This window comes from Pleurodeles waltl, chromosome 3_1 (assembly GCF_031143425.1).
Source record: "Pleurodeles waltl isolate 20211129_DDA chromosome 3_1, aPleWal1.hap1.20221129, whole genome shotgun sequence".
In the NCBI taxonomy this organism is placed as follows: Eukaryota; Metazoa; Chordata; class Amphibia; order Caudata; family Salamandridae; genus Pleurodeles; species Pleurodeles waltl.
The window spans coordinates 1,957,224,258-1,957,251,195 of NC_090440.1; the positions used below are offsets into that span (position 1 = coordinate 1,957,224,258).

At 43.1% G+C, this 26,938-nt stretch overlaps 1 protein-coding gene and 1 long non-coding RNA gene across 7 annotated transcripts in view; one reads left to right on the plus strand and one right to left on the minus strand.

The window, feature by feature from the left end:
- Positions 1-18,373, minus strand: part of ZSWIM7 (zinc finger SWIM-type containing 7) — a 541,174-nt gene extending 522,801 nt beyond the window's left edge. For 4 of the 6 annotated variants that reach the window (XM_069226287.1, XM_069226293.1, XM_069226292.1 and 1 more), the window contains exons 1-2: positions 18,197-18,373; positions 716-837 (exon numbers count right to left, since the gene is read on the minus strand). In XM_069226287.1, the coding sequence (XP_069082388.1) occupies positions 716-837; positions 18,197-18,247 (173 nt within the window). In that variant the 5' untranslated portion in view covers positions 18,248-18,373. Of the gene's footprint in view, positions 1-715; positions 838-18,196 lie in introns of those variants that run through there. The other 2 variants (XM_069226289.1, XM_069226291.1) reach the window with 2 other exon arrangements.
- Positions 18,374-18,924: 551 nt separating this feature from the next.
- The window catches only part of LOC138283488 (uncharacterized), a 67,285-nt gene continuing 59,271 nt past the window's right edge, over positions 18,925-26,938 (plus strand). Inside the window, exon 1 of the long non-coding RNA XR_011201270.1 lies at positions 18,925-18,966. This is a non-coding gene — a long non-coding RNA (uncharacterized lncRNA). The remainder of the gene's footprint in view (positions 18,967-26,938) is intronic.

The window sequence follows — 26,938 nt, forward strand, 5'->3', positions numbered from 1 at the left end:
TTGAAACCGATTTTAAGACAAAGCTGCTAACCGATAAGAGACTAAGCTGCTAAAGAAAACAGTGTGAACATTGAACTCGTTCAGCTTTATACATATCTGCAAATCTGATTTGATAAAGTGTCTTCAACTTTCTGATTCTATATAGATCATGACAGGATACACTACACAGGGACATAAAATGAAGTGTTGTAAATACATGTGTATAGGTCTAATAACTGCATGTGTACTAACCATTGTAGCAATAGTACTTGGAATGCATGGAAAGGATGACAAAGAGACAAATGATGCTTCTACTTCTAAACCTATTACTGAACTAACACCTTTAAAGAAACTCGAACAAGACGAAAGACATTTGCATGATAAAAAGGAACTTTCGTCCAATGTTTTCTATCCCTTGTTGAGTGAGTATGTTGAGACAATGGATGCGAAAGATTGTTATTTATGCACACAAATACCTACCTCAGTAGTGGAAGGGGTGACATATCATAGCATGCCTCTTACGTACGGAATTACATGTAGTTTGATAATGACCAGATTTTATGGTCAGGAGTATATGCACTACTTTTTATTCCAATCAGGATGTTACATTTGCATATATCTCCATAATAAAGTATCTGAGTGAAGTAGCAAGAGATTATTATATAAAATTGATGAGGGGTTTCTTTGAACCATTGTCACCTTTCCACACAGCTCACGCACATAGAGAGAACCTTACCTGAGTACTTTCACCGATGGAGATAAATTTTTTAGATAACACTGACGATAGGAGGAAAGAGGTGAAGGAGAAATTCGAAAGGGAGTTACATAAGAGGACATCTGTAGATAACTATGCTTTTGCTGCAATAAAGACAAAAGGGAAAATAGCTTTAGATACATTACACATAGGGAGATTCTGTATATATAGACATAAATCATATTATGACACAGTTTTTGTGGGAACGAGTGAATGTAAACATACATTTTTGTTTCAACCCAAATGGACGTTCATGCTGAATGGACAAGACCCAGTTATTCCAGGGGTATATTATATTTGTGGACTTAACGCCTATTATCGTATTCCTAAAGGATGGTATGGGAGATGTTATTTGGGAACAGTATTCCCAAAGGTTTATCAACTAGACGACTTAAAGAAATTCCCAAAGCTGTCTGAATCACATCATGTTCAGAAAAGGGAGACAGCTTCTGGTGTGGTAGGAGACATATTTGGAGCAATGATTCCTTCAGTGGGAGTCATATTGAATTCAATTAAAATACAAAAGTTGTCTACTATTGTGGATAACATGTTGACAAAATTCTCAGGAGCTATAATCCTGATGGATGCTGAACTTGCTGCAGAAAGAGCTATGACTATGACAAAGGATGGCGGCGTTTGCAAAATGCTTGGTACACGTCACTGTTCTACTTATATTCCGGACAACAGCGGGCAAATTAGGAAAATGCTTACAAATTCAACTAACGAAAGTACAGATTTGAAAGAATTGAAGGAACCAGGAGTATGGGAGAAGGTTGGAAAAGGATTTGCTTCTGTGGGAAATTGGCTCAGCAACATTTGGAATGGATTATTACTGAAAATAGTAAAAGGAATATTAATAGTATTAATTTGTTTATTAGGCATTTGGGGAATATGGAAAGCTATTAAAATATTGAAAACAAGAAACAAAAGGAGAAGATAAGAGAAAGAACAAACCAAAAATGGTAGAAATATACAGAGAAAAATCTAAAGGAATCAAAAGAAAGAGGGAATTGACTGAAGTGCCAAATTACTAAAAACAGAATTTTAATGGGATAAAATTTGTGGGTAGATTTGATGTGATGACATAATTACTCATCAGAGGAGGGATTGATGACGCAGAAAAAGAAGGACCAACATATATTCATATATTATGTAACCAAAATCATATAATGCAGTGTGATTTTAGTAAAGAAAATAATGTACGAGGGAAATTGTGCCCTCGGAGTAGTTCGTCAATATTATAAACGGGCTTAATTAATCATGAAGAATTGAAAATTGTAGTAATCCGTCATAATTGCAAATGTGTTCTATGATTTCTTGTTGAAACAGTTTTATGCTTAGCTTAAATTTAGTAGAGGCTTTGGCCTAGTCGCTTGGCCTTAAATTCAGCTGCCTGGTTATTTTACTTTTAAAAGAACATTATTCTGTATTTTTCCAGTAGAGATGACTAATACACTTATCTCCAAGGTTTCGTGCTAGGCCGGTTTCATCCACTCTGATCCAAGGTCAGTCTCTGCAGGTGCGGACAATAAGAGTACTGATACCGAAATAATTGGCAAACCTTGTTGCAACTTGTGTTCCAAGGCTCCAAGGACAATGTATGCATAAATGAGTACTAGAAGAAAGACACTATTCATTGGTCAAATTGAAGCCACCCTATGAACCCTTCAATGGAAGACCCTGTTGAATTTGGAATGTTTCTTACTTAAACCCACCGGACAAAGAGAAGTCAGCCATTTTCCTTGATGCCATTTTGAAGCCAAATGCCAGACACCATCTTGGACGACATCTTGATGCCCATTTCTCTATTCTAGAGAAACAGACTTTTGAAATTCTCACCCTAGAGACTTTAACTTTAATTTGTCCCCGTCTTGCCTATGCAGTAACTTTGCCCCTTTCTCCTTGCTGCTGCAAGGAAACTTGCCCTTAACTTTGCCCCTTGAAATCTGCCCCATGCTGATCGAACCGGTACCTGAAGGACGAAGACTTTCTTGAATGCTGATTGTATTTGATAATTATAAAAGGATAATTGTATTATGCATTGTATTTTTCCTTTTAGGTACCAACTGCTATTTTGATAGGGCCCAAGCCAGAAGTTTTCCAAATTTGTGTTGACTAAATTCGTTTTGCATGAAGCCCCACATGCCAATGCTAATTAGAGGCTAGTCGAGGTATTCATCTAATGCACCATGCTAAATTGAAATCTTGTTATGCCGACCGATGTATGAAATTAGTAAAATTCAGTTGCTTATATTAGTGATTTGTATTGCTATAAATGAATGCATTATAATTCAGATTTTGCGTAGATTATGTTTCTTCCACCGCTATGGACAGCTAGTAATGTTCATATACATATATCATTTGGTTTTGAGACTTATACACATTGTGCTAGCTTTGTTAATATAGGGAAATAAACTCACTAACTTTTAAAAAACTGGTGTGGTTATTCATGACTGAAAGGTCATGGTGCGTCGAAATACCAATTGTTATTGATTCCTAATGTGTTATTTTGATTTATAAATTGAGTATTGGCTATCGATTATCATAGTCATTAATTATTGGTTTAAGCGATCCAACTATTCTAGGATGAGGAGAGCCCGACTCAGTTAAAAGGTTCATCGACCTCCGACGTGTCCAGGTACAGGGAAATTTATAAGGACTGGACGCGTTATCAACAGTCAAATATTGAAGATGTTGAAACCGATTCCCACAGTAACTGCATTTCTAATGATACAACTTAGAAAGCCGTGACTTTCTTGCACTTTGGATTTACTAATCCCTGCGGCATTGATAATGTTTTATGCGCATGAATACTGTATTGGAACTCCTGCACCACAGTTTAAAATATAAATATATTCTTTCTTGCTGTGGGCATGCAGGGGTTTAGCAGAGAATGAGCAACCACTTGTGCTGAAAGTATATCTCTAAGACTCCAGACTGGTCAAGTCAAACTGTTAACCCATAATATGTTACCTGGACATATATTAGAGAGCGTGCTAAAAAAATCCAATCATTTTCAGACCAATAAATGTAATTAAACCAGCAAAAGTGCAAGTGCTTGGTTATGAGAAATTACTGCATATTAGAATAATAATACGTTTAAATGTAGTTTACGTACAAAGCCATACAAGGGACACACTGTATGTAGACTCTGTAGTTTCAACACTCTTTTGTCGGCTATTCGCCAATGGTGGATGTGCTTGTAAAAGACCCTCTGGTGCTCGCATCAGGAGGTTTCCTTTTTAGGGTCGAGCCTGCGTTGCATGCGCTCGCGCATGCGTATCGCAGTGAGACACTTCAGTTATTAGAAAAGGTCTCGGAGCCTTGTCGACGTCACATCAGTGTGGTTGATTGGTTCGTGGGCTTGCCCAGTAAAATCTGCTTGCTTTCATTAGTGGAAGGCATGCACACGTCATGCCTTCTCCGGTGGTTAGCCCTCCTCGAGCGCAGCGACCAAGTACAGAAAACATGCGAGGCTCGCTGTTTTCTGTCGGATCGTGGACTACTTTTTCTCTATTTTCCTAGCGCGATTTCGCTTTGCAGAAGTCGAGCGCTTTACACAGTTAATTTCACTTTTTCGGGTTACGTACATAAAAGCACTTTTGCCGATAGATGAAAAGTCGGGTTAGGAGTTTACAACGCGATCAGCTCTAACATGAGCAAACGCGAGACCCGTTGCATTGCAAATGCTTGTTTTCTTTTTGAAGTTGGGTTGCTGGGAAAGAGCTTCCCTGGCAGCAGAGTCATTTATTTTTCTTGTGTAGAATGATGATCAGTGTGCATTGTGTGTTGACTTCATTTCCACTGAACGTGAAATGAGCCAATGGTCTCATTTCACTTTATTGGTGCTCGAGGGCATACTTCAGCCCCCAAGATACCGATTATCATGGGGTATGTATCGTTGGAAAGGGGAGAGTCACCCCGGATTTGAAATGTTTTTCTGCCCTTCACAGTGGTGGGATGGGGGGGTGGGGGGGGGGTGCAGCCCAATTTGACCACAGAAGTCCAACTGACCACCAGGAAAAAATGGTTCCAAAAAACATAAGGGGCAAACTAAAATATCGGGGTGTTCCCCCACCCCAGAAGGCACCCAACAGTCACCTCCCAGGTTAGATTTCTTAGCAATTCTGCCTTCCAAATGCAAGTTAGTGTTTAAGAAAGAAGACATTTATCAAAATGCCCGCTGAATCACATGCTACCCACAAATTCAGAGAGGTACAAATAACCAGTGCTCCTAATAGCTGGTGTACATTTCAGAGCTACACAGATTTTCTTCAGACCCATTTTCACTCTTTGTATTTAACCAGATGATTTGCTTCATACTCAGTACACAATAAAATACTATTTTAAAGTGCAACTCAGTTAGCTCTGTTTACCTAAGGTTCTTGGAGGACCTACAAACACTATATATTCCCGCAGCCAGAAGAATCTAGCTGTATAAACAACACAATGTGTCAACCAGGAGTGGAAATGGCTGGTAAAATATTCCCAAGCACCAAGTGTTTATAAGAGTGTGGAAAAGAATTGGGAGAGGTACATTAATCAATGATCTATCAGAATTATTTTTAGAATTCGCCTTTTCTCTCTATGGGTATATATATTTGCAAACTGACAGAACATGAAAGAAACTTGAGTGAATCAGAAAAATATATAAAACTTGGTGTTTAGGGAGGCAGCCACTGGGACTGTGTTCTGAATTTGTTCTGCTCCAGTCTGGGGAAACATGAAATGCTTGCATGTGCTCTTTTAGCACTTTATGAATATTACAGCTTGGGAAACATGCTTTTTCCGTTGTAATGTACGCCGTTTGAAACAACTTTTGATGCAAAATATGATAGATCGTCTTTACCCCTCTGGGGTATGTCTGCTTTTATGCTACATGTGAAAAGATTATTATAAATTGTAAACTGTGTCACTATTTATAGACTGCTTATTTGCACTGATTTTCACCTTCTGAGAATTCACTATAACATTAAGATGACTCCCAAAACAATGGTACCTGTCAAAAACCTGTACTGGGGCCTGACCTCTTAAGGGTCCTGAAAAACAGGGCAAAGTACCCATTCAGTACTTGGATATGAGTGGTAACAATGGGCGAGAGGTCCAAGGCTTCTTGGGAAAAGGGGGTTGGACACAAGGGGGTGAACATAGGCGCACAACTCTTAATACATGCAATAACAAATGATTGTCCAGTTAAACACATGCTTTATGAAAAAAGGAGTATTTATATACAATCACAAAATCACAAAGTAAAATCTGCAATTCACAAACAATACACATAGGGCCATATGTACAAACACATTTTCCCATTGACACAGAATGGGAAAAACCCTTTGCTACATCTGGGCCTTAGTCCCTTGAGGTCAGGGCTCTAGTGTTTCATAGGCGGGTCCCCGAGACCCACTCCCCTCAAGCTAGTGGTTATTATCCATTCACTATAAGCTTTAAGCCCCACTTGTAGTCTGAATCTGAATCTGAATCAAAGAGCACCATCTGAAGTGTACTAGTGAGCCAAGCTCTCCATTCCTTCAGTGTGCCCCACCCAGCTTACAGGAATGCAGCAAGAAACAAATCTTTCTGTGTGGTGGGGAGGGGGCAAATCTCTCTACCTCCTCTTGTCATGCTTCTCGATTAGGTCCTCAGTCTCTTAAAATGGAACTCAGAGTATTCCATGTATTGTGGCCATACACTCAGCACATGCATACACTAATACATGTACTGCACAGTACTACATTATCCCTGCATTGTACCCTTCACAGGCATACATACACCCAGCACATGTATACTACATATACACTACACACAGAACTGATATAGGCCATGGGTGAGCTAAGCACACAGCAGAAAAACTTGAGCCTGTACGTCTCACTCCAGTGACACAGGTAAAAATAACCTGATCTCTCCTACTGGTCACTAAATGGTATGCTGCTACCACCTTACTCGTGTTGTTTAACCCGTGGCAAAGGCAGCAGCCTTTCACCTCTATGAGGATAGCACTTCAGGGCACCCCCTCTAGTCTAAAAAGGCTGGGCTATTGCATGGCACACATGTATGATCTGTGTTCGTCCATGATAACAAAAAATCTGCATTAGGGATCTAGATATCATTACAGTTGGGGCTCTCAGGAGAGGGGTTCACACCCATCACCAATCAAAGGGCTTTTCTGTCCCAACAGTACTCCTTTCATAAACTACAGACTAAAGTTGGCACCTCTATGCAGGAATCTGTAAACCTGTAGATGCTGTTTTGCTTTACTGCTGACAGAGCCAAAATACACACATTGAAAAGAGTAAAAAGAAGCTCTGGAATGCGTTTCTTAGTCTAAAGCAGACATTTATTAAATCACTTTGCAAGGCTGGTGAAGCAAGCTTAGTACAACTAAAGGTGCACCTTTAAAATATGCAACAATAAAGTGAGAACATGTACAAAGAATCTTCATTCTATAAACAGCAAATATATACCTGCAAAGCTAAAAACACATATATTGATATATATATATTCATACACAATGCAAAGCAAATAATTAGTAAAAATTAATCACCATGGGCCCATATAGTGCTTCATCCTTCTCTCTGTAACTTCAAGCCGTAGGCTCCAAACATCAGGGAGGGGAGAAGAGAGAGAAAGAGAGAAAGACAGAGATCTCTACCCTCATAGGGTGTCAGGCATTCAACGTCAAAATCCTGACCAAAGTCTCTGAATCTCCCCACTGTCAATCCTGGGTCTCTTATATATCTTAAACAAGCCAGAGAAGAGAATTCTAGAAACCTACCCCCGCTCCCTGTTATTCAAGGCTACTTGAGGTCAGCTTTGAAAGAAACACATTGGAAATGGCCAAGTTCCCAAGGTGTCTCTCCCAAAACTAAACCATTCCCTGCCATACAATTCCTTATCTTGCTGACTGACTCCTCCGCGTTATATCGTAGCCCTTTGGTGAGAAAGAACACAAAGAATAAAAATAAGAACGAGCAAACATGTTGCATAACGTTTTGTATGGAAAAATACTTGCACATTTAACGTGGCGGTGAAGCCAAGGCTAAGCTGATTACAAAATGGAGTCTGTAACTTGTGACCACTAATGTGACGGTGGACAGCTAAGCCAAGTGCAAAGTGGTGCAACACGGAGTTAGAGGTCAAAACATAAATATCACTACAGATGCCACTGAGATCTTAGCAATAGGCAGATTAACTCAATGAACTATTTGCCTGCTAAATGTTTGCGGTGATCACAATTCTGACTTTCCCAAAGGTCAATACTAATAATGAAGTGGCAGGACAGAGGATTGTCTGAATGGGTAAAAATGCACAGGGTGGAAAGCGTTGTGTATCAGCCACTACTCCTTCATTTACTGACATTTACACACAATGCATGAATTTCTCAAACCTGCCCCGTCAACTGCAGCCTGGTTGTTTACAACACTGAGATACATGCACTGGGATGGTAGACAACCTGGTACACTGGACAAGTGGCAAAAGGGTTTAGCAGAGAAACCCTTGGAGAGAGGTCAGTGTCTCCCACTGCAAAATGTATATGGCTAGGCCCTTTTCAGAGCGTATCTCTCTCTCATAGATACCTTTACATCTGGCACTGCAGCTGATGAGCGTTGCAGTACTCTGCTCCTAAAAGCCTAGATCCCCCTGCGCTTCCTTGTGCTTTTCCCGGTGTCCCTGTATCTGCTCCGTAACATGTTTCTGTTCCATTCTTACCCCAACCTACAACTCCGTTGACCCCCTGCCTTTATCCGATGTACCATTTTTACAAACAATATTGTTTTGGTTTTTTTTTGCTGTGCCAAGCAGCTAATTGCTGCAAGTCCTTCCACTTTCTAAAGAAAAGTGAGCGCTTTCATACTACTGCCTTTCAAAAAAAAAAATTAAATTTTCTGGGCTATCTCAAATTGGTAAATAAAAAAGGTGCCCATGCCAAGAATGTGACATGTGTACGCCTGTAAAATGACACCACTGTCAACATCTGGCCTTTTTTCCCCTTTCACTCATGCTGTACAGCATCGGCATTTTTTTCCTGATCCTGTATAACATAAACAAAAGGCATTGGCAGAAACAATAGTTCTCAAAGGCGAGACCTGTTGGCTTTGCCAATGGTTGTTTAGGATGTGGTTTTCCAAAAAATGTATTACATTGTGTAACGGGGTGTGAAATCATGGGCCATATGTACCAATGCATTTTCCCATAGACACAGAATGGGTAAAACCCTTTGATACATCTGGCCCTATTTGTGGAGATATGGGGGCTGTGCAGGGTTGGGCTGGCTTATAGGGCAATCAGGCAGTACAAAAGATCTGGTCTGTTAGGTCAGCGTGTGAGACGGTTTGGATGTTTGTGGGCCCATTTTGTGGTCTGTTTTTTAGACAATGCCTATGACAGCGTGCATTCCCCATCACTTGCAAGAGATATAGGGCCAGATGTATCAAAGGGTTTTACCCATTCTGTGTCTATGGGAAAATGTGTTCGTACATATGGCCCATTGTATACAAGGGAGTTGGAGCCCGCACATTGTTTACCGTTCGTTGTCCCCAATGCCACTCTTATTTGCTGCCTCCTAATTGATCAGCACATGCAAGATTCAATTTCTCTTCTTTCGTGTGGAGCATGGACCAAGTAATGGTTGCTTCACCTTGATTAGTGTCTTTCCACTGCTCTCGCTGTGAATGAGGTACTATTTGACTATTTCTTCTTCCACTGTCTTTGTGATTTCTTCTTCCCTTCTGGTTTTTATCTGTGTTGCTTTATCTGCATCATAGGGCTTTTATCAAACTTTTAGCCATGCTGCAGAGCTGCGGTACTGTTCTACAACAAGGTCTAAAAGACACATGCAAATAAAATAACTATTGGCTTTAGCAATATCGGTTCCTTCCTGGTATCACGAAGTGGTTCATGGAGATAAAATCTCCCATCATTTTTAAAGATCCTATTGTTACGACTCGGTCGTCCCATTTCCAGGGGGCGCTGTAAGGGGACTGTCAGAAGCCTGGGAATCACCTTGAACACCTATCTAGAGTCCCTTGCTGACTCCTGTTTGATTCTCGTTTCTCCATGGTACACTTGTGTAGGACTACATTTGCTTCTTGGGACTGCAAATCCCATAATGCACTGCTTGGTAGTCAGGAAAACCCGGATTCTGTTTCCCATTGTTTTCAATGGGAGAAATCCAGTTGCTCCTTTTCACTGGATCCTCTCCTCCAGGACTTGCAAGTGTCCGAAACCACACACACCTGAAACCTCTCCTGTGCAGCCCAGCTTGGAACTGCTTATAAGCAGCCATTCCCTCAAGCTCCCCGTCGTGCATCGGACTTCAATTCCTTTGTGTTACAGACCCCTTGTCGGATGGTGTTCCAGTTTTGTTCCTGTTCTGTTCCAGCCTGATCCTGTTTCCTGTTTCTCTGCCCTGCTCCTGATTGTTCCAGCCAGAGTCTGCTCCCTACTTCTTAGCCTTGTACCTGTTTGTTTCTTCCAAAGCCTGCTCCCTGTTTCTCTGCCCTGCTCCTGCCTTGTTTCAGCCTGAACCTTCTCTCTGTTTCCCAGTCCTGTTTACTGCTCATTTCCTACTCCCTGTATTCCAGTCCTGTCCTTGCCTGTTCCAGCCAGAGCCTGTTCTCAGTTTCCCAGTCCTGTCTCTGCCTGTCCCAGCCAGAAGTTTGCACCCTGTTTTCAAGTCCTAGACCCGCCTTTGCTTCAGCCTGAGCCTGTTCCTAGTTCTTGCCTCTGCCTCTTTGTTTGTTCCCTTCTGTTTCTGTTTCTTCTTGGTTCTTTGTGTCTGGTAAGTGTTCTATCAGTCTTCACCAGTGTATACGTGTCCTCCTGTGTACTGGGGTTGGCTCCTGGTTTCCAGGAGGCAATTCCAGCCCCCATCCTTGTCCAGTGTTATACGTTGTATTTCGTGCCTAACAGTGACAGTGTGCTATTGCTGTTTTCTCAGGAATCGCCACTGTGTTTCCAGCTGGACCCACAAGAGCGTGTCCTGTGTATGTAAGTACTATCCTTGTTTGTGCTCTAGGGTCCAGAGACAGAATCACTTCTGCCGCCTCCTTTCTATGGGGCTGGCAGGGTGACTATCTGTAAGAGCAAACTGCACAGAGGCATTGAGATTCCCTGTCACTGTGGGAGGTTCTGCGCCTTACTCTGTGTACAACCCCAGCGTGTTTGTCCACTGGCAATCCGTTTCCTGTTTGTTCACACAAGGGTTGCTCTGCTTTTACTTTCCTGTTTCCTGTGCCTATCCATAGCTGTCCTTTCTGTGTATGCCTTTAGCTGCTCCTCTGCCCCAGTGTACTACCTCTTTAGGATATTTGGTGACCTCAAGGGGTGTCCCAACCAAAGTCCTGATCAGCCCCGCCCGAAACCGTGACAGAATGCACGACCCAAACATTTCAAGCTCCCCAGGCAGCAAAGGCACACACAGACCTAAAATGGTTTCCTGTCATGTTAAGCACCCCTTTCTAAACCTAGACATTCTCTGAAGACCTCTAAAAGAGGCCTTAGTTTAAAGGATAGACTTGTTAAAGAAAACCATAACTTGCAAGTTCAGTACTACACTGAGTGGCTTGCTAATCTTTCAATGATAGACTATTATGTTATTTGTGGCTATGACCCCCAGTCCCTGTCTGTAGAAGAATTACAAGGACGTAATGAGTTTTTGCAGTATCTATTAGCTGAAGCCAGTAAGAATGTTCGTAACCGTGGAAGTGCTTTTGCTACCTCTGCACAAGACATTTACTCTCAAGAAAAGATGGTTAATTCCTCGCCTCATGCTAGTGCATCCCAAGTTCACTTCCAGCACTCTGCCAAAACAAAGAACCCTGACACTGTTCAAGAAGCCACACTAGGGATTCCCTTGTTTTCTGTTGAGTGCTTCAGCCCATCTAGGCCAGTTTCTCAGAATTCAAAGTGCAGTGCTGACTCTTATAAAGACCTTTCAGTCCCTCAGAGCTTTCAAGTCAGCAGGCTAGACCCTGTATCAAATGGATCAGTAAAGACTGTGGGATTCCTTAGTTCCACTCATAAGGCTTGTGCTCTTCCCAAACTAGATGATAATACACCAGTCTCAATCCCTAAAAGCTCTGCTAAACCCTTTTCTATTCTGAGTGGGTTTGATAACAATATGGACATACACACACTAAAAGAGCAGTTTTGGCAGATTAAAAGGCAGATATTGGACTTCTATGATGAATATGTTATAACATACACTAGAAATCTTGCCCGTGGGCTCTTTTCATCAATGCATATTTCACTGTTGCCAGAACCAGACATTCTGTTTATCTGTAAGGTAGAAGAAGTAACAGAGCAGCTGATGGAAACTACTGCAAGGCAATTTGAAAACCTGAAAAAAGAAAATGATCACCAGCTTTGGCTTAAAGAACAGTATGCTACTTTGTGCGCCTCTCCAAAGACTTCTATAGAGCAGATTTTCCCTGCTATGAATGAATGTCAAGAGACTGCTCCAGTTATAAATATATCAGCCTCTTCTTCAGACTCTCTCTCAGCTTGTAGTTTTCCAGAGAATATCCCTGTGCAGTTGACTGAATCTCTGACATCTCTGAGAGATTTGACACCTCTTGATTCAAAGGATAGATCAGAGTCTTCAGAAGGAAGTGTCTCAGCCCCTCTATCAGAACAAATAAAGCCAAAGGAAGAAGAGAGTTCTGATGCAGACTCCAATAGCTGCACCTTAAGAAACCAAGATATGACTTTTCTGGAGATTAATGGCAAGTTGTGCAACAGTGTTGAAGAATCTGAATCTAGTGATGACAGTGGTTCCTGCCTTGCCATGAACAAACCTGCAGATAGTGGTGTTCAAATGGCGCACACATCAGAATTTTCAGATTGTGGGGATACTCCTACCCTTTCAAACAATATCATAGAATTTTCAGATAATGAAGAGACAGTTCCTGTTTCAAGTGAACTAATGGATTTTTCTGACCGTGAAGAAATACCCGCAGTTACTAAGAATGTAATGGACTTGTCAGAAAGTTTAAAAATCTCTTCTGTGTCAAAGCAAACCGTGGAGATTTCAGAAAAGGAAGAAAGCCAGCAATCTGAAACTAAACAGCCTGCCATAAGAAATGAGAGCCTTCTCCTAGACCAGGACACAGTTGCAGCCTCAACCACTGATTCTGAGTTGCTGTTCCCTGCCACTGCGTTTCCTGTTTCCAGTTCAACGGTTAGTGAAGAACAGATCTCTGATCTACCGGTATCTGATTTTGATGTAAAATCAGCCACACCAATGCCACCTGCTGTGTCTCTGAAATTAAAGACTCCTGAAAACCAGCAATCTGAAACCGAAGCTCAAGTACTGAAAGATATAATATGTCCCACTAAAACTAAAGACTTGAATTTGAATCTTGTATTCGAAGATCTGATGAGAAGTACTGTTCTTAGTGTTTTATTGCAAGAAACCATCATCAATTCAAAGGCTAGAGCTGAAAATTTAGGTAACAGTGTAAAGGTGATTTCTGAAGAGACTCCAGTTCTATTTCTTTCCAAAGAACAACCTTTCAATGTTAACAGAGTTGAAGATCAACTACCTGTAGTAGAAACACCTTGCAAAGAAACCATTTCTGATACCACGAACACACCACAGAGCACTTGCAATGAAGAAATCCCAGTCTTGTCTGAAGATCACCCTAAAGAATTAGCTTATGGAACTTCTACATTTTCAGATGTTAATCCAGTTTCTAAAGACATGAAAACTCCTGTTGCTCCTGAATTTGATACTTCGAAGTCATCCAAGACGAAAGAAAATTCTGACTTTTTCATGTTTACTTTGAGAACACCAGTTACCCATGTTTCCCAAGTCTCTATGCTTTGCAAGCCTCAGACCACAATCAATGTAAATACTGCTGCAGAAACAGACAAATCCTGCTTGTCAGAAGATGTTACAGACCTTACAGTTACTAATACACCAATCAGCTCCTCCAAAGAGGAAAGTATTGAACAGGAAACTAATGTCATAAAAAATACCGCCCGTAATGCCATTCCAGATCTCCTTGCTCCTGAATCTACTTCACCAGAAACCAACTCCATGCACTCCTCCCATATAAATCGAACAATAGAGAGGAAAGACATCAGAGCCCATATGGGTATTAATACATGCTTTGCTCATTGGATGATTCATCTGTGGCAGGACTGTAAACTTATCAACCAAGGTTGGTGTTGGATTTTCTTGCTTTGGCTTTTCCTCTTCAACTTTTTTCAGCCAAAGGATCGCCTTCTCTTCTTGAGCAGACTGGTGGGAGGGGGTATACTGTTACGACTCGGTCGTCCCATTTCCAGGGGGCGCTGTAAGGGGACTGTCAGAAGCCTGGGAATCACCTTGAACACCTATCTAGAGTCCCTTGCTGACTCCTGTTTGATTCTCGTTTCTCCATGGTACACTTGTGTAGGACTACATTTGCTTCTTGGGACTGCAAATCCCATAATGCACTGCTTGGTAGTCAGGAAAACCCGGATTCTGTTTCCCATTGTTTTCAATGGGAGAAATCCAGTTGCTCCTTTTCACTGGATCCTCTCCTCCAGGACTTGCAAGTGTCCGAAACCACACACACCTGAAACCTCTCCTGTGCAGCCCAGCTTGGAACTGCTTATAAGCAGCCATTCCCTCAAGCTCCCCGTCGTGCATCGGACTTCAATTCCTTTGTGTTACAGACCCCTTGTCGGATGGTGTTCCAGTTTTGTTCCTGTTCTGTTCCAGCCTGATCCTGTTTCCTGTTTCTCTGCCCTGCTCCTGATTGTTCCAGCCAGAGTCTGCTCCCTACTTCTTAGCCTTGTACCTGTTTGTTTCTTCCAAAGCCTGCTCCCTGTTTCTCTGCCCTGCTCCTGCCTTGTTTCAGCCTGAACCTTCTCTCTGTTTCCCAGTCCTGTTTACTGCTCATTTCCTACTCCCTGTATTCCAGTCCTGTCCTTGCCTGTTCCAGCCAGAGCCTGTTCTCAGTTTCCCAGTCCTGTCTCTGCCTGTCCCAGCCAGAAGTTTGCACCCTGTTTTCAAGTCCTAGACCCGCCTTTGCTTCAGCCTGAGCCTGTTCCTAGTTCTTGCCTCTGCCTCTTTGTTTGTTCCCTTCTGTTTCTGTTTCTTCTTGGTTCTTTGTGTCTGGTAAGTGTTCTATCAGTCTTCACCAGTGTATACGTGTCCTCCTGTGTACTGGGGTTGGCTCCTGGTTTCCAGGAGGCAATTCCAGCCCCCATCCTTGTCCAGTGTTATACGTTGTATTTCGTGCCTAACAGTGACAGTGTGCTATTGCTGTTTTCTCAGGAATCGCCACTGTGTTTCCAGCTGGATCCACAAGAGCGTGTCCTGTGTATGTAAGTACTATCCTTGTTTGTGCTCTAGGGTCCAGAGACAGAATCACTTCTGCCGCCTCCTTTCTATGGGGCTGGCAGGGTGACTATCTGTAAGAGCAAACTGCACAGAGGCATTGAGATTCCCTGTCACTGTGGGAGGTTCTGCGCCTTACTCTGTGTACAACCCCAGCGTGTTTGTCCACTGGCAATCCGTTCCCTGTTTGTTCACACAAGGGTTGCTCTGCTTTTACTTTCCTGTTTCCTGTGCCTATCCATAGCTGTCCTTTCTGTGTATGCCTTTAGCTGCTCCTCTGCCCCAGTGTACTACCTCTTTAGGATATTCGGTGACCTCAAGGGGTGTCCCAACCAAAGTCCTGATCAGCCCCGCCCGAAACCGTGACACCTATTTAGTGCTACTCTATGGCTTTTCCTTCCTAAAACCCAGAGTCTCCACAGATGAAGACGCAGCAGGATCGAGTTGTCAATATCCTATAGTGGACGCTGATGATCAGAATCACAAGCTAAAGGGAAAATATGGTTTACAGACAAAACTAAGGACCATTATGGTTAATATTAAAAATGAAAAAACCCAGAAGTGGGCAGTTATGGTGATCACCTACTCCATAATGACCTCAAAAAGCCCTGTTTCTTTGCATTTAACCAGGACAGCATTAGGGTTCAGGTACTAAAAACAACTAGCCAATTTCAAAGGTTTTTAATTCTCAGTTCTATGATATTGATCAGCATATATTTTGCTAGACAACGTATGGTACTTTGAAATGAAATGCCTACACAAGCAACAAACTAATGCTACACGTCAATTCACTTTCTCCTGTTTAAAACTTCCTCCACCTAGATGTTTTTGCTGAGATGACCAGTATTTTAATGTCATGGCACCTAAAGTCAGTATTTTTTTCATTTTATCACTTCACACTTAAACAATAAATGTAACAAGCATTGGCAAAGCTAAAAGGTCTCTGCAATGCCCTAGCTATTTGGCTTTATCAATGTAAATGTCTTTTAGCCATGTTGTCTAGCAGCAATCTCCTGTTCAGTATGGCTAAAGGTGCATTAAACTTAGCAAATTGCTCGAGTTGCTGTTCAAACACACCACAATACACAATGGCATTATTTACAACAGTATTTCAAAAGCTGGTCTGTTGTATACAGGAGTCCTTGTAATTCAACAGGGGAGCACAGCGGTTCCATTCAGATCAAATACCAAAACTAATTATGAAAATGACAAATTACACTTTGTAATGGAACATAAAATGGGTGTTCTCCCGTGGATTGTCTGACAGTTTAGACAACATAATTTATTTTTAATATGGGTTTATGTTGGAAAATAGTGTAATCTCGATTGGCCCCAGTTGAATACTCTTTTTAGGAGAGAAGGAGTTGCTAAATGCAGACAAAGTAATATTTTATCTCACTATCATTCATGTTTGGACTAATGCATGCGGATAGAGGGCTGTGAAAATCTAACTGTAGATAAGGGAGATGTGGTCTTTGCAAGACAGCAGCTGGCAAGAGGGTTGACAGTACCGTAAGGAAACATGTTGTAGCATTTCGAGTATTTGGGCATGCAACGGCAGCGTATCTTCTCAAACAGTAGCCGCACGTAACCCTGGAAATCATCTTGTGGATGCTGAACGCTCTCAGCCCTCCCTCCATGGCGTCATGCCCTGAGGCGGTGGCTCCACGTTTATGAATGACTATGGTTGTGTACTGTGCACATGATCACCCCATATTCAGGCTCTCAGGAGTGCATGCCATAGCTGTAGTGTGCTGTTTTCGTGACTGTGAACATGCACAAGGCAGTGTGGGAATGCCTGTTTGGTGCTGGGGTTGTCTGAAAGCGCACACAGTTTAGTTTTAATGTCCTCCATGTTGGCTATGGCGTACTGAGAGGGAAACTGAAGCGAGGGGAGAACCCACTACAAAAACACCAGAATCTTACAAATCCAAATTTCTAGTCTTTGCAATCCAAATGTGCATTGAAAGTGAGGAATATAATGAGCTGTGTCCATGAGAGCAGCCACGGAAAGAGAAAGAGAGCAGTTCTTTATTTAGAGCATTTGTGATGAGATGAGAACAAGATTTACAACCATATTTACAGAAATGAAGCAGCCTCAGAGTCGGTGGGAAAAAAAGAACAGAACGGCTGGTGGAGGTGAACAATAAAACTGATCTGTGAAGGAAAAAAAGCAACAGCGTTGGGTTGGGGTGGGACAGAGGGAACTTGTAAAAACAGGATCACTTGTGTTGAGTTCCCAAACACAAACAAAAAAAGTCGCTCCTAAGATGGGAGGGGTGAAAAGATACAAGTACTGGAGGCAATCTCTGTGGGGTAGGGCTGAACAACAAGAAGAGGCATGGCCATGCATGCCATGGACACATGGGCAGAAAGGATTCAAGAGTGACAATGGAGTGAGTAAATGGTAAATTTATTAGCTTATGGCCCACAGATTGAAAACTACATGTCTCTTCGAGACAGTGCATGCCCTGCCTAGCCGAGATCTAAAATGGAAACACTTTAAAATGTGTTCTAGATCCCTTATAATGATACACAACTGGCAGTTAAAATAAAGACTAGATTGCCAGGTTAAAAACGAATACGGACAAATGTATATAAAAGTAAACATGCAAAGTCATATTTATGTATGTCTGAGTCTTTGCATAATCTTAAAGCATGAACAAATGGTCAGTATTTTTCCATGGGAAATGTGGCATCTGTACCATCACTACAATAAAATTCCTTTCATTTTTAAAATTTGAGATCTCCTTCTTACGTTCCTAAATTCTGACATGCATGACAGAGCTTAAAAGAGTCCTCGCAAAAAAGGGTAGAGGGGTTGGTGTAAGGGCCAAAGCTGCCGGCTTTAGAGCTAAGAAACCAGATTGGAGTGTCGGCGTCGCTCCAACATCCTGTGATTCTGGGCAAATAACCTAATGTCCCCATGCCTACCAAAAAAAATTAATATGTCCTTCTGTAACAACTGGAGCTCATGTAAGCTCTCCAATACCTTCGGCTCGAGTTCGCGCTATATAAAACTGAAAATAAAAATAAACCCCTGACCAAAATATGTCTACAGTACACCACTTTTATCATTTTACAGCAGCTACTGGGCTCAGCTGCCGCAGAATACCCGACAACAAGTGACTTACTCGATTAACCCAGGGTGAAGAGCGCCTGCTAGTCCTCGGTTTCTTTCCCATACGAGGTGGCAGATATGTGGTTTGAGGACAGCGCGGAAATTACGTCAGGTGTCCTGGGTATAAGCAACACTAGCAACTCACGGGACGTTCAGACCTGTATGTCTCCTGTTTCCCGGGCTGCTTCTGGAATCTTTTCCTTCATCTGTGATTGGCTGAATGCGCGTTAGCACCGCCTTTTGCAGGAAGAGCAAGCCTAAGTAGACCAAAGCAGCAGCAAACCGAGATGAGTTTAGGAGGAGCATCCTGTTTTAACGTGCCTGTACTACAAACAGGACTGTAAATGGAAAAAAAAAAAAAATCACACCGGTAGAATATTCATTGGTGGTTTATGGTATGCTCGAGGAATGAAGGCGGAGTAGGGTGGCTTGCAGTATATGGTTTTTTTTTTTAAGTCTGCAGCAAATAAATTAGCAACAAGGCCAAATGTATTAGTAAATCTGTTCTGGTTTACTTAATTGGACACAGTGCGGCAGCATTTTAAAATGTCTTAAGGCAACGGTTCTTAACCTTTGATTCGGGGACCCCTATGTGTCAGCAGTAGCTGCCACATTTCCAGAACCGTGCATCATGTGCTGCTGCAGGCCAAGCAGTCCCTTGAATTTTGGGACTTGTATGTAGTCTTTTTTTAAACTATTACCATACAGGTTTTCAGGTCCCATAATTGAAATGAAAAACCTGGACTGGAGCACGACATCGCGTACGAACTTGGGAAACTTGAGGTCCGTGAGTGCTTAGGAATTTACATAATTTTATTAAATAATAAAGTGCATATAAATAAAGAAGCAACATGTATAAACAGACATTTTAAAAGGTTCTGTAAATGTGTAGGAATTTGAAATTGAAGACTAAAAATTAAGTTGGTGTCCTCAGATTCATTTGTGGGAGCAGTAAATATGCATCCAACAGAATATATATGGACGATGGGTGGCCTCAGCTGAATTAAAAAAATCTCAACCTTTCCATTAAAATTCGAAATTTCATTTTTTAATATTTGTGAATTAAATAAAATGTTTCTGTATTTTTGTGAATTGTTTTAAGATTCATATCAATAAAAGTGCTTAAGCTGGGGTCCCCGGATTCAAGACATGTCATGGGCATCCCCAGATTCAAAAGTAATTCACTGGGGGTACCCAGTTTCAGGGTCAGTTGGGAGCACAATTAGACCCGCTCACCCCAAAAAAGTGGTCCACATTTCTGGATCATGCCTTTTCATGACACCATTTGGCTAATGTCATTGGATTCATGTTCAAGTCTCGGCTGCACGAGCATGCACTAGCGCATGTGCTTTCGCTTGTGAGACTCCTGTGTTTTATAATGGGCTTGGAACCCGCCCATTGCCTTCCATTCGTTTGCAGCATTGTCACTTTTCTTTGCTGCCTTCTAATTGATCAGTGCTTGACCATGAGTCACTTCCTTTTTTTTCAGAGGCACATGGACCAAGCACAGCTTAATTAAGTTTAAATAGTGTACCTCTCCTGGCTGCTCATGGGGTGAATCAGGTACTATTTATTTTTTTAAGAAAATGATATGACATGGTCAACACTGACCTTGTCATATCACATTTTGTACATTCCCCAAAGCCCATCATACCTCTTCTCCCTCTCTCACCTGCCCAATAGGTACTCCCACTTACAGAAGTTAAAAAAACACTATGAAGAGACCATCTCTGGCCACTTCATAGCACCTTTTTTAACCAGCCCTCTTACCCACCCCCACTCAATTGCCAAAGCCAATAGCTCGCTAATAGGCGAGACCTATTGGCTTTGCTAGTGCTTGTTAGAGAAATATTTGCTAAATTATGTATTTGAAAGCTTATAGAGTCAGAAACATTGGTGAAAACTAGAAGCACTACATTTTGGGCAGGAGAGGTGAAATAAAATGGCCCAAAGGCCACAACTGCTGATCTGGGTATGGTTGTCACCTGGCCATTTTTTTAATCAGCATTACTGCTATTTTAATGTCCTGGCCAGTACAAAAATGAAGAAAATCACCTAAAGCTGGTATTTTGTCCTCTGATCAGTATGTATTTTAAACAGGTAAGGTAAGGTGAGGGTAGTTTAAAATGTGGTCTAAAGCTGCCATAATGATCTTTTGACAAATAGTTAAACTAAACAAAGGCAGAAAAGCTGTGTTAAAAATTAATATGGACGTTTTTATTATTATATAAGGAACCCTTTTTCATTATCATGCTTGGGTCTTTGCACATTTTTAAAACATGAGCAAATAGAAGGTTCTGTTTTTATTGTAGTTTTATATAGGGTGAAGTCGGCCCAAGGGCATTGGAGCGATTATATGAGCACCAGTTACATTACAAAAGATCACATTCATTTCCATTTTAGGCCTTTTGAAATTAAGTGATTTGCCCAGAATCACTGAATATTGAGTTGATGCCAGAACTCAAACCTATTCCCTAGTTCCAAAGTCCTCAATTCTGACCATAATGTCACACCCAGATTACGAAGGTAGCGTCCACCTACTTTGGAATCTTTAGATGGCTAAGGAAAATACTCAGCTGCCTCCGTGTATTAGCTCAAAGAACAGTGATTAAGGCTTTGATCAGCTCCAGATTGGACTGTGGCAATATTTTCTCTCTCAGTGTGTCCAATGCTTCACTCAAGCAGCTTCAGTTAGTCCAAAATGCTTCTGCTATACTCCTTCTGCGGCCTCTTAGAATAAAATCTACATCCAAACTTATTCATGAACTCTATTGGTTATTCATTGAGAGGTGAATTAAAAATGTCCTAACTATTGTAACAGAAAGGTTTAATTCTATTAAGGACACGGAGGCGAGGATTAGGCCTCACTTTCCACACTTTATTCTAACAGCAGCCCTTCAAAACAAACAAACGTTTCAACTGTAGAACTGTTCCCAAAAGAAGATTTCATTTCTCATCAGTCCTAGGGAAAATGTGTACAACATAACATCCAATCCTGTGCCAGTGTCGCTCTTCAAAGCCTCCCATTGACATTCTCTCTCCCTCTTTCTTCCTGCAAAGACAGCCGTCCCATTTAGTTCTCACTCTTGTTTAGAAGACTCTGTACCTGAAGTAAAGAAGATAATCTTGTAAGTACTAGGTGCCGTAAAAACCTATACAACCGAGTATAATCAGGAATATACCATGACATCAGTGAGCATATGCATTTGCAATAGCTGTATAAATTGAAGATAGCCTATTCTAGCGATAAACCACATATTTACTAGTAAAAGAGGTGTTCCATTGGAGATATTGTTACCATACCTGTATCAGAAGGAGCAGTATCTTGTCTGAGTGGGCTAGTCCTCACCTCCGTGTCCTTAATAGAATTTAAACGTTCTGTTACCATTGTTAGGAAATATTTCATTCTATGTCAGGACCGGAGGCAAGGATAAGGCTTGTTCAAAGCTTCCCTACCACTAGGGATGTCGGATGTTGGACTGGTTTGAAGTAGAAATTCTTGAACGTAAAATCAGAAGACCAGTTCACTGCCTTAAGAATGTCTTCCAGACTGGCTTCCACAGAGAAAGCCTTCCAGGCCATGGCCCCTCTCACGGAGTGAGCACTGAAACACGATGTATCAGTGCCCTCCTCCTGCATGGCCCATTTGACCTATCTTGTGATCGTCAGGAATGACACCTCCTTATAAGTCTTGGTGAGAGCGATAAGAAGTTTCCTCTCCCCATGAGGACGTAACTCCTCAGTCGTAGATTCGTAAGCTTTTTATGTCCTAACCACACAGATTTTAGGAGACTCTGGAATACAGGGGTATGATACCACTGTGGAGATGGTTTTCATTCTCTGAGAAATGTAGAATGCCACCCCTTCTGGGGTAAATACTCTGCCTGTTAACCCCAAGGTTTGCACGTCTAAGAATCTGTGGCAAGATACCAGATACAGCAAGGTAGCCAGCTTAGCCGAAAGGTGCTTCCGGGATAGGTACTTATTTGATGGCCAAGATTTGAACATGTAAAGAATCTTATTAATACCCATAGAAAAGAATATCTGCGCTCCAGAGGTGTGGACAGTCTAACTCCCCTCAGCAGTTTGCAGATTAAGGGATGTTCCCCTATTGGGCGGCCATGGACTGGGGAGTGACCCACCAAGATAGCTGACCTGAAGTTGTTGATGGACCTGTACGCAAGATCCTCTGAGGCTAAGGAGGTCAGGAAATGTAGGATATGGACAATGTCCACCTCCATGGGATCCAGTTGCCATGAACGATACCAGCCCAACCATTTAGCCCAGGATGAGCGGCAGCACCTGGTTGTACTGTCTGCCTAAGATTTCACAAATAACGATGCAGCTTCACGTGAAATTCCCAGGACCATCCAATGTTCCCTGCAATCCTCCAGGCCAGGAGATTGAGAGACCCTTGTAGGACTAAGTGATGCTGATTCCCCAGTGGATCCCGGAGGAGATTGGGAAATACAGATAGACGGATTGGAAAATGCCAAGAAAGTTCCATCAGAATTGGAAACCAGACTTGAGATCTCCAAATCGAGGTGATCACCACCAGATCCCCTCCTTTTTCCCGAAGATGGGCCGAGAGTCTCATAATCATATTGAATGGGGAAATGCATATCCTATTTCTTTGCTCCAGTCTTGAAGGAAAGCATCCATCACCACTGCTTCGAGATCTGGCTTCCAACTGCAGTGCCTGTGCAATTGATGGTCCAGGCCAGAGGTGAACAGATCCATCGTGAAGGCGTCCCATGTGTCCTAAATCTGTTGAAACACTCAAGGGTGTAATTGCCATAGGCTGGAGTCCCGCCAATGACATGAGTGGCAGTCCACTTTCTGTTTGTCTGTTCCGGGAGGTGTTCCACCGTGACCGAAATCTGGCTGTCCAGGCAGTAGGCTCAGAAGTCCCTGGCTAGGTTGGATAGAAGCTTGGACCTCACCCCTCCCCCCCCAGATGGTTGATGTACCTGATCGCCGCCACATTGTCCATCTTGAGAAGGACACAGCACCGTGCTCTGTCCCTGGTCCAACATTTGACTGCAAAGGACACCACCATCAGCTCCAGACAGTTTATGTGGAGCGATAATTCTGTGGAAGACCACTTCCTCCTGTGGAGAATGCGCCGCATCGCGGGCCTTAACAGCAAAAGGTTGGCCTATGATTCTATCACCAGAGCCGGTTGGGAGCCGAAAATTGCGTGAAAATTCCAGGCCTCCATGTGCGCAACCATCAGTGGAGTTCCTCCTTGGCTTCCTCTGAGAAAAGGACGGACTAAGAGTAGGTGAGGCCCTTGCGGAGGTGGAATATTTTTAGGTGCGGCAGAGCCCAGTAGTGTAGAGGGGCCTGGGTATATGGCTTGAAAGGAGGATGACAAGAGGCCCACAATGTGGACTATTTGTTGTAGGGAGCAGGAGGGCTTGGCCAGGGTTCTGCTGAACTTGTGTTTGATCCAGGACAGTTTCCAGGATGGAAGGCTCAGGGTGACTTCAACTGAGCCCACTAGGAATCCCAGGAAGTGGATCAACTGGGATGGAACAAGAGAGGATTTTTCCCCATTGATCACAAACCTTAAAGATTCTATGAGGGTGATTGCCCTCTGCAGATGTGCCGAGAGCTGTGACGGACACTGATCAATGAGCAGGAGATCATCCAGGTATACCAAGACCAATTTCATAACCTTGGTGAAGGACCAGGGGGCAGGTGAGAGACCAAAAGGGAGTGAGGTGAACTGGAAGGTCTGGGAGCTCCATTGGAATTCAAGAAAGCGCCTGTCTGGCGGGAATATAGGGATTGTCAGGTAGGTGTCCTTTAGATCCAGTCGTACCATCCAGTCCCTTGTCTGCAGAAGATCGCAAAGGAGGTGGATTCCCTCCAACTAGAAATGGCAAAACTCTAGCCCTTCTTTGAACTCCGTCTGGTTGATGACGGGCCGTTGGCCTCCATTGTGTTTCTCTACCAAAAACAGACTGCTGAGGAAACCCTGGGGGTGGAGATGTGTAGGCACAATGACTCCTTTGTCTAGTAGTGCCACAACCTCCTTGTTCACCAAAGTCTTTTGGGACGGGTAAACTTTTATGGAACGTGGCTTGTCTAGTTGGGTCGGGGAACCATAGAACTCTAGGTAGAAGTCCTTTACTGTCTGCAATACCCAAGCATCTGAGGTCATGAGTACCCAGTTGTGATAGAAATGTGCCAATCTGCCCCCAAGTCGAATACCCACATGGAAGTGGACACTTACCCTGAGAGGCCCCGTAGGAGGTGTTATTCCTGAAGGTCCCTCTTGAACTTCGTTGGCGGGGATGGCTTGTGGTTGGGTAAAAGCTGGAGAAGTGCAGCGAGTCCTGCCACTGACGTCTATGGGCAAAGGATCCTGGGGTGGAGGGCTGTTGGATGATCTGGCCGGTCAAGTGCCTCCTACCACAATGAGCTCTTGTAAAAATGCAGGGGGTGAAGATCTTTTTGATTGAGGTGTGGATTTTATCAAGGGAGGTAAACATGTTGACAAATTTCCCCGGATCCCAGAAAAATGGGTCACTGAAGAACCCACTATGAGCTACAGGGCCTGCCTCCGAGGTTGCCAGCTCCCCCAATTCATGGTCTATTTTAATAAGGAGGGATGTATGCCTCTCGGTTTTGATGGAGTAGTTTGCGTTCCCCAAAAATATGACCGCCCTCTGGGCACATCTGGACAGTGTCTCAGGGAAGATCAGGGAGCCGGATGATTTGGCATCTTCTACCATGCCCAGGATCTTTGACAGGGGGCCAGGTATATCCAGGAGTTTATCCTGGCATGATCTCCAGGACTTGTCAGTCCCCTTTTTGGGGTCCTGTATGAACTTGGCCAAGAAGTTGGCCATCCTTGTGTCAATTTCAGGGCTGAGAACCATCTTTCCATCAAAGGTAGGGCGAGGACATTCCGCCCGTAGGCAGCTCCGGACTTTTTTGTCCACAGGTTTTCGCAGGTAGTTTGCCACATAAACCATCACCTTCACGGCAGGAGACTACTCCACGGAACGTGGGTGGATGAGGTCCTCTGGATTGAGCATATGTGTCTCTTGGGCCTAATGGGTCACTGCAATACCATCCTGTGGCAGGGTTGAGGCCTTATGGGACGGGTGCCAGGCCCTGGATTTGTGTGAGTCCTCTGCATCAGAGGCAAGAGAGTGCTCTGATCGTCAGAAGGGGAGGGGGAGTCTCTGAAGCTATTGGGGCAAGGGGACCCTGGGCTGGATGGATGGGAGGCCATGAAGGCCTTCTTAAAGCAGGCAAAAGCATCCATGTCCACCCCCGGGTCGTCCGTTTGTTTGTGCTTGGGGTCGGGGGTGTATTCAAATACCCTGGAAGTACAGGGGCCAGGGGCCAGAGGCCAAATACCCACAATCCCCATTGCCGGGGATTGTGGGTATTTGGCTTCTAACTGAAGCATTTTCTTCTCTAGGGGTGGGATTGTCTGTGAAACCGCATTCCATATGGAGGTGTCCATCACATGGCAGAAATTAGGCGATGGTGAGGTACATGATTTCCTCCTCCTCTAGGTATCCTGCATGGTTATCCCCCAAACAGAGCTCTGAGTCCTCCATCGTTTTGTAAGGCTGTGCACAGCCTGTGAATATGGGGATATAAGGGTGTGGGCTAGCCTAAAACACTTATGAAGCGCGGGAAGCTCAATATTTATACTGCTACAGATGCAATTGCCACAGGCCCGGATATGTTTTGGGCCTGAGTGGAGCAGGTAAGGCTCTGGGACCCCGTCCCTTGCTTACGCGGGTTCGCGTTCGCTCTGCCTGGGTAGTCCCAATAACAGAATAGCAGCGATGCTAGTCGCCGGCTGATGTTCGAGTCCAGGCGGGAGGTGGGCCTTGCAATGTATACACTTGTATATTCCGAGGAGCGGTATCGGACTCCCTCTGTCACAACACTCTGCTCGAGTGTCTCTCCGCAGCAGGAAACTGACAAGGGAGGTGCACTAGGCAATGGAAGGATTGAGTCGTGCGTAGCGCAAAACTGATGCGGTGCACAGCCCTCTAGCGGGCCCCTGTTGATACACACTGTTCTGATATGGCAATCGGAGAAATCGGGTGGCCACGGAGGAACGGTAAAGGTTCCCGTTGTCACACTATAAAGGGAAAAACAAACGCTAGGGGTGACACTTCAAATGTGTAAAAAAATATATAATAATGCAGTTGCTGGAGAGACCTGTGTTTTGTCTAGTCATAGTTTTGGCTCTTAAAGAAGTGTAGTGTGTCTATTTACCTGCTACAAAACACATGTGTAGCATGCAGATCCCAGGTTTGTATTTTATCTAGCTAGCTCAGTGAGTTGCTGCTTTTGTTAGTTGCAGTTCATATGTTGCAAACCTAATATATCACAGTGAGTTATAAACTGTCATTAAGGATTGGCATGTAAACTGCAAGGCATGGGTTTAGAACCTTTTCAATTTTTTTCTCAGTGTCTTGTTATTGTATGGTTACTAAAAAGGGTTCCTTTTTTCTCAATCTTTTGTTATTCTAAGGTTGTTAAAATGGGTTACTTTGGGTGGTAATAAAGTTGTATTATAGCAGACAACTGCAAACACTGTTACATTTTAAATTCTGCCTTTATGTTTCCCCAGACCACGCACTATTAGCATGCAGTGTCTACCAGAATGGACGATTTGTGACTCATTGAAACCCCTATTGTCTTATGCAACATATCCTGTACATTGATTTACACACTTTATTGTCTTTTCATAGTGTGTTTGATGTAAAGTACT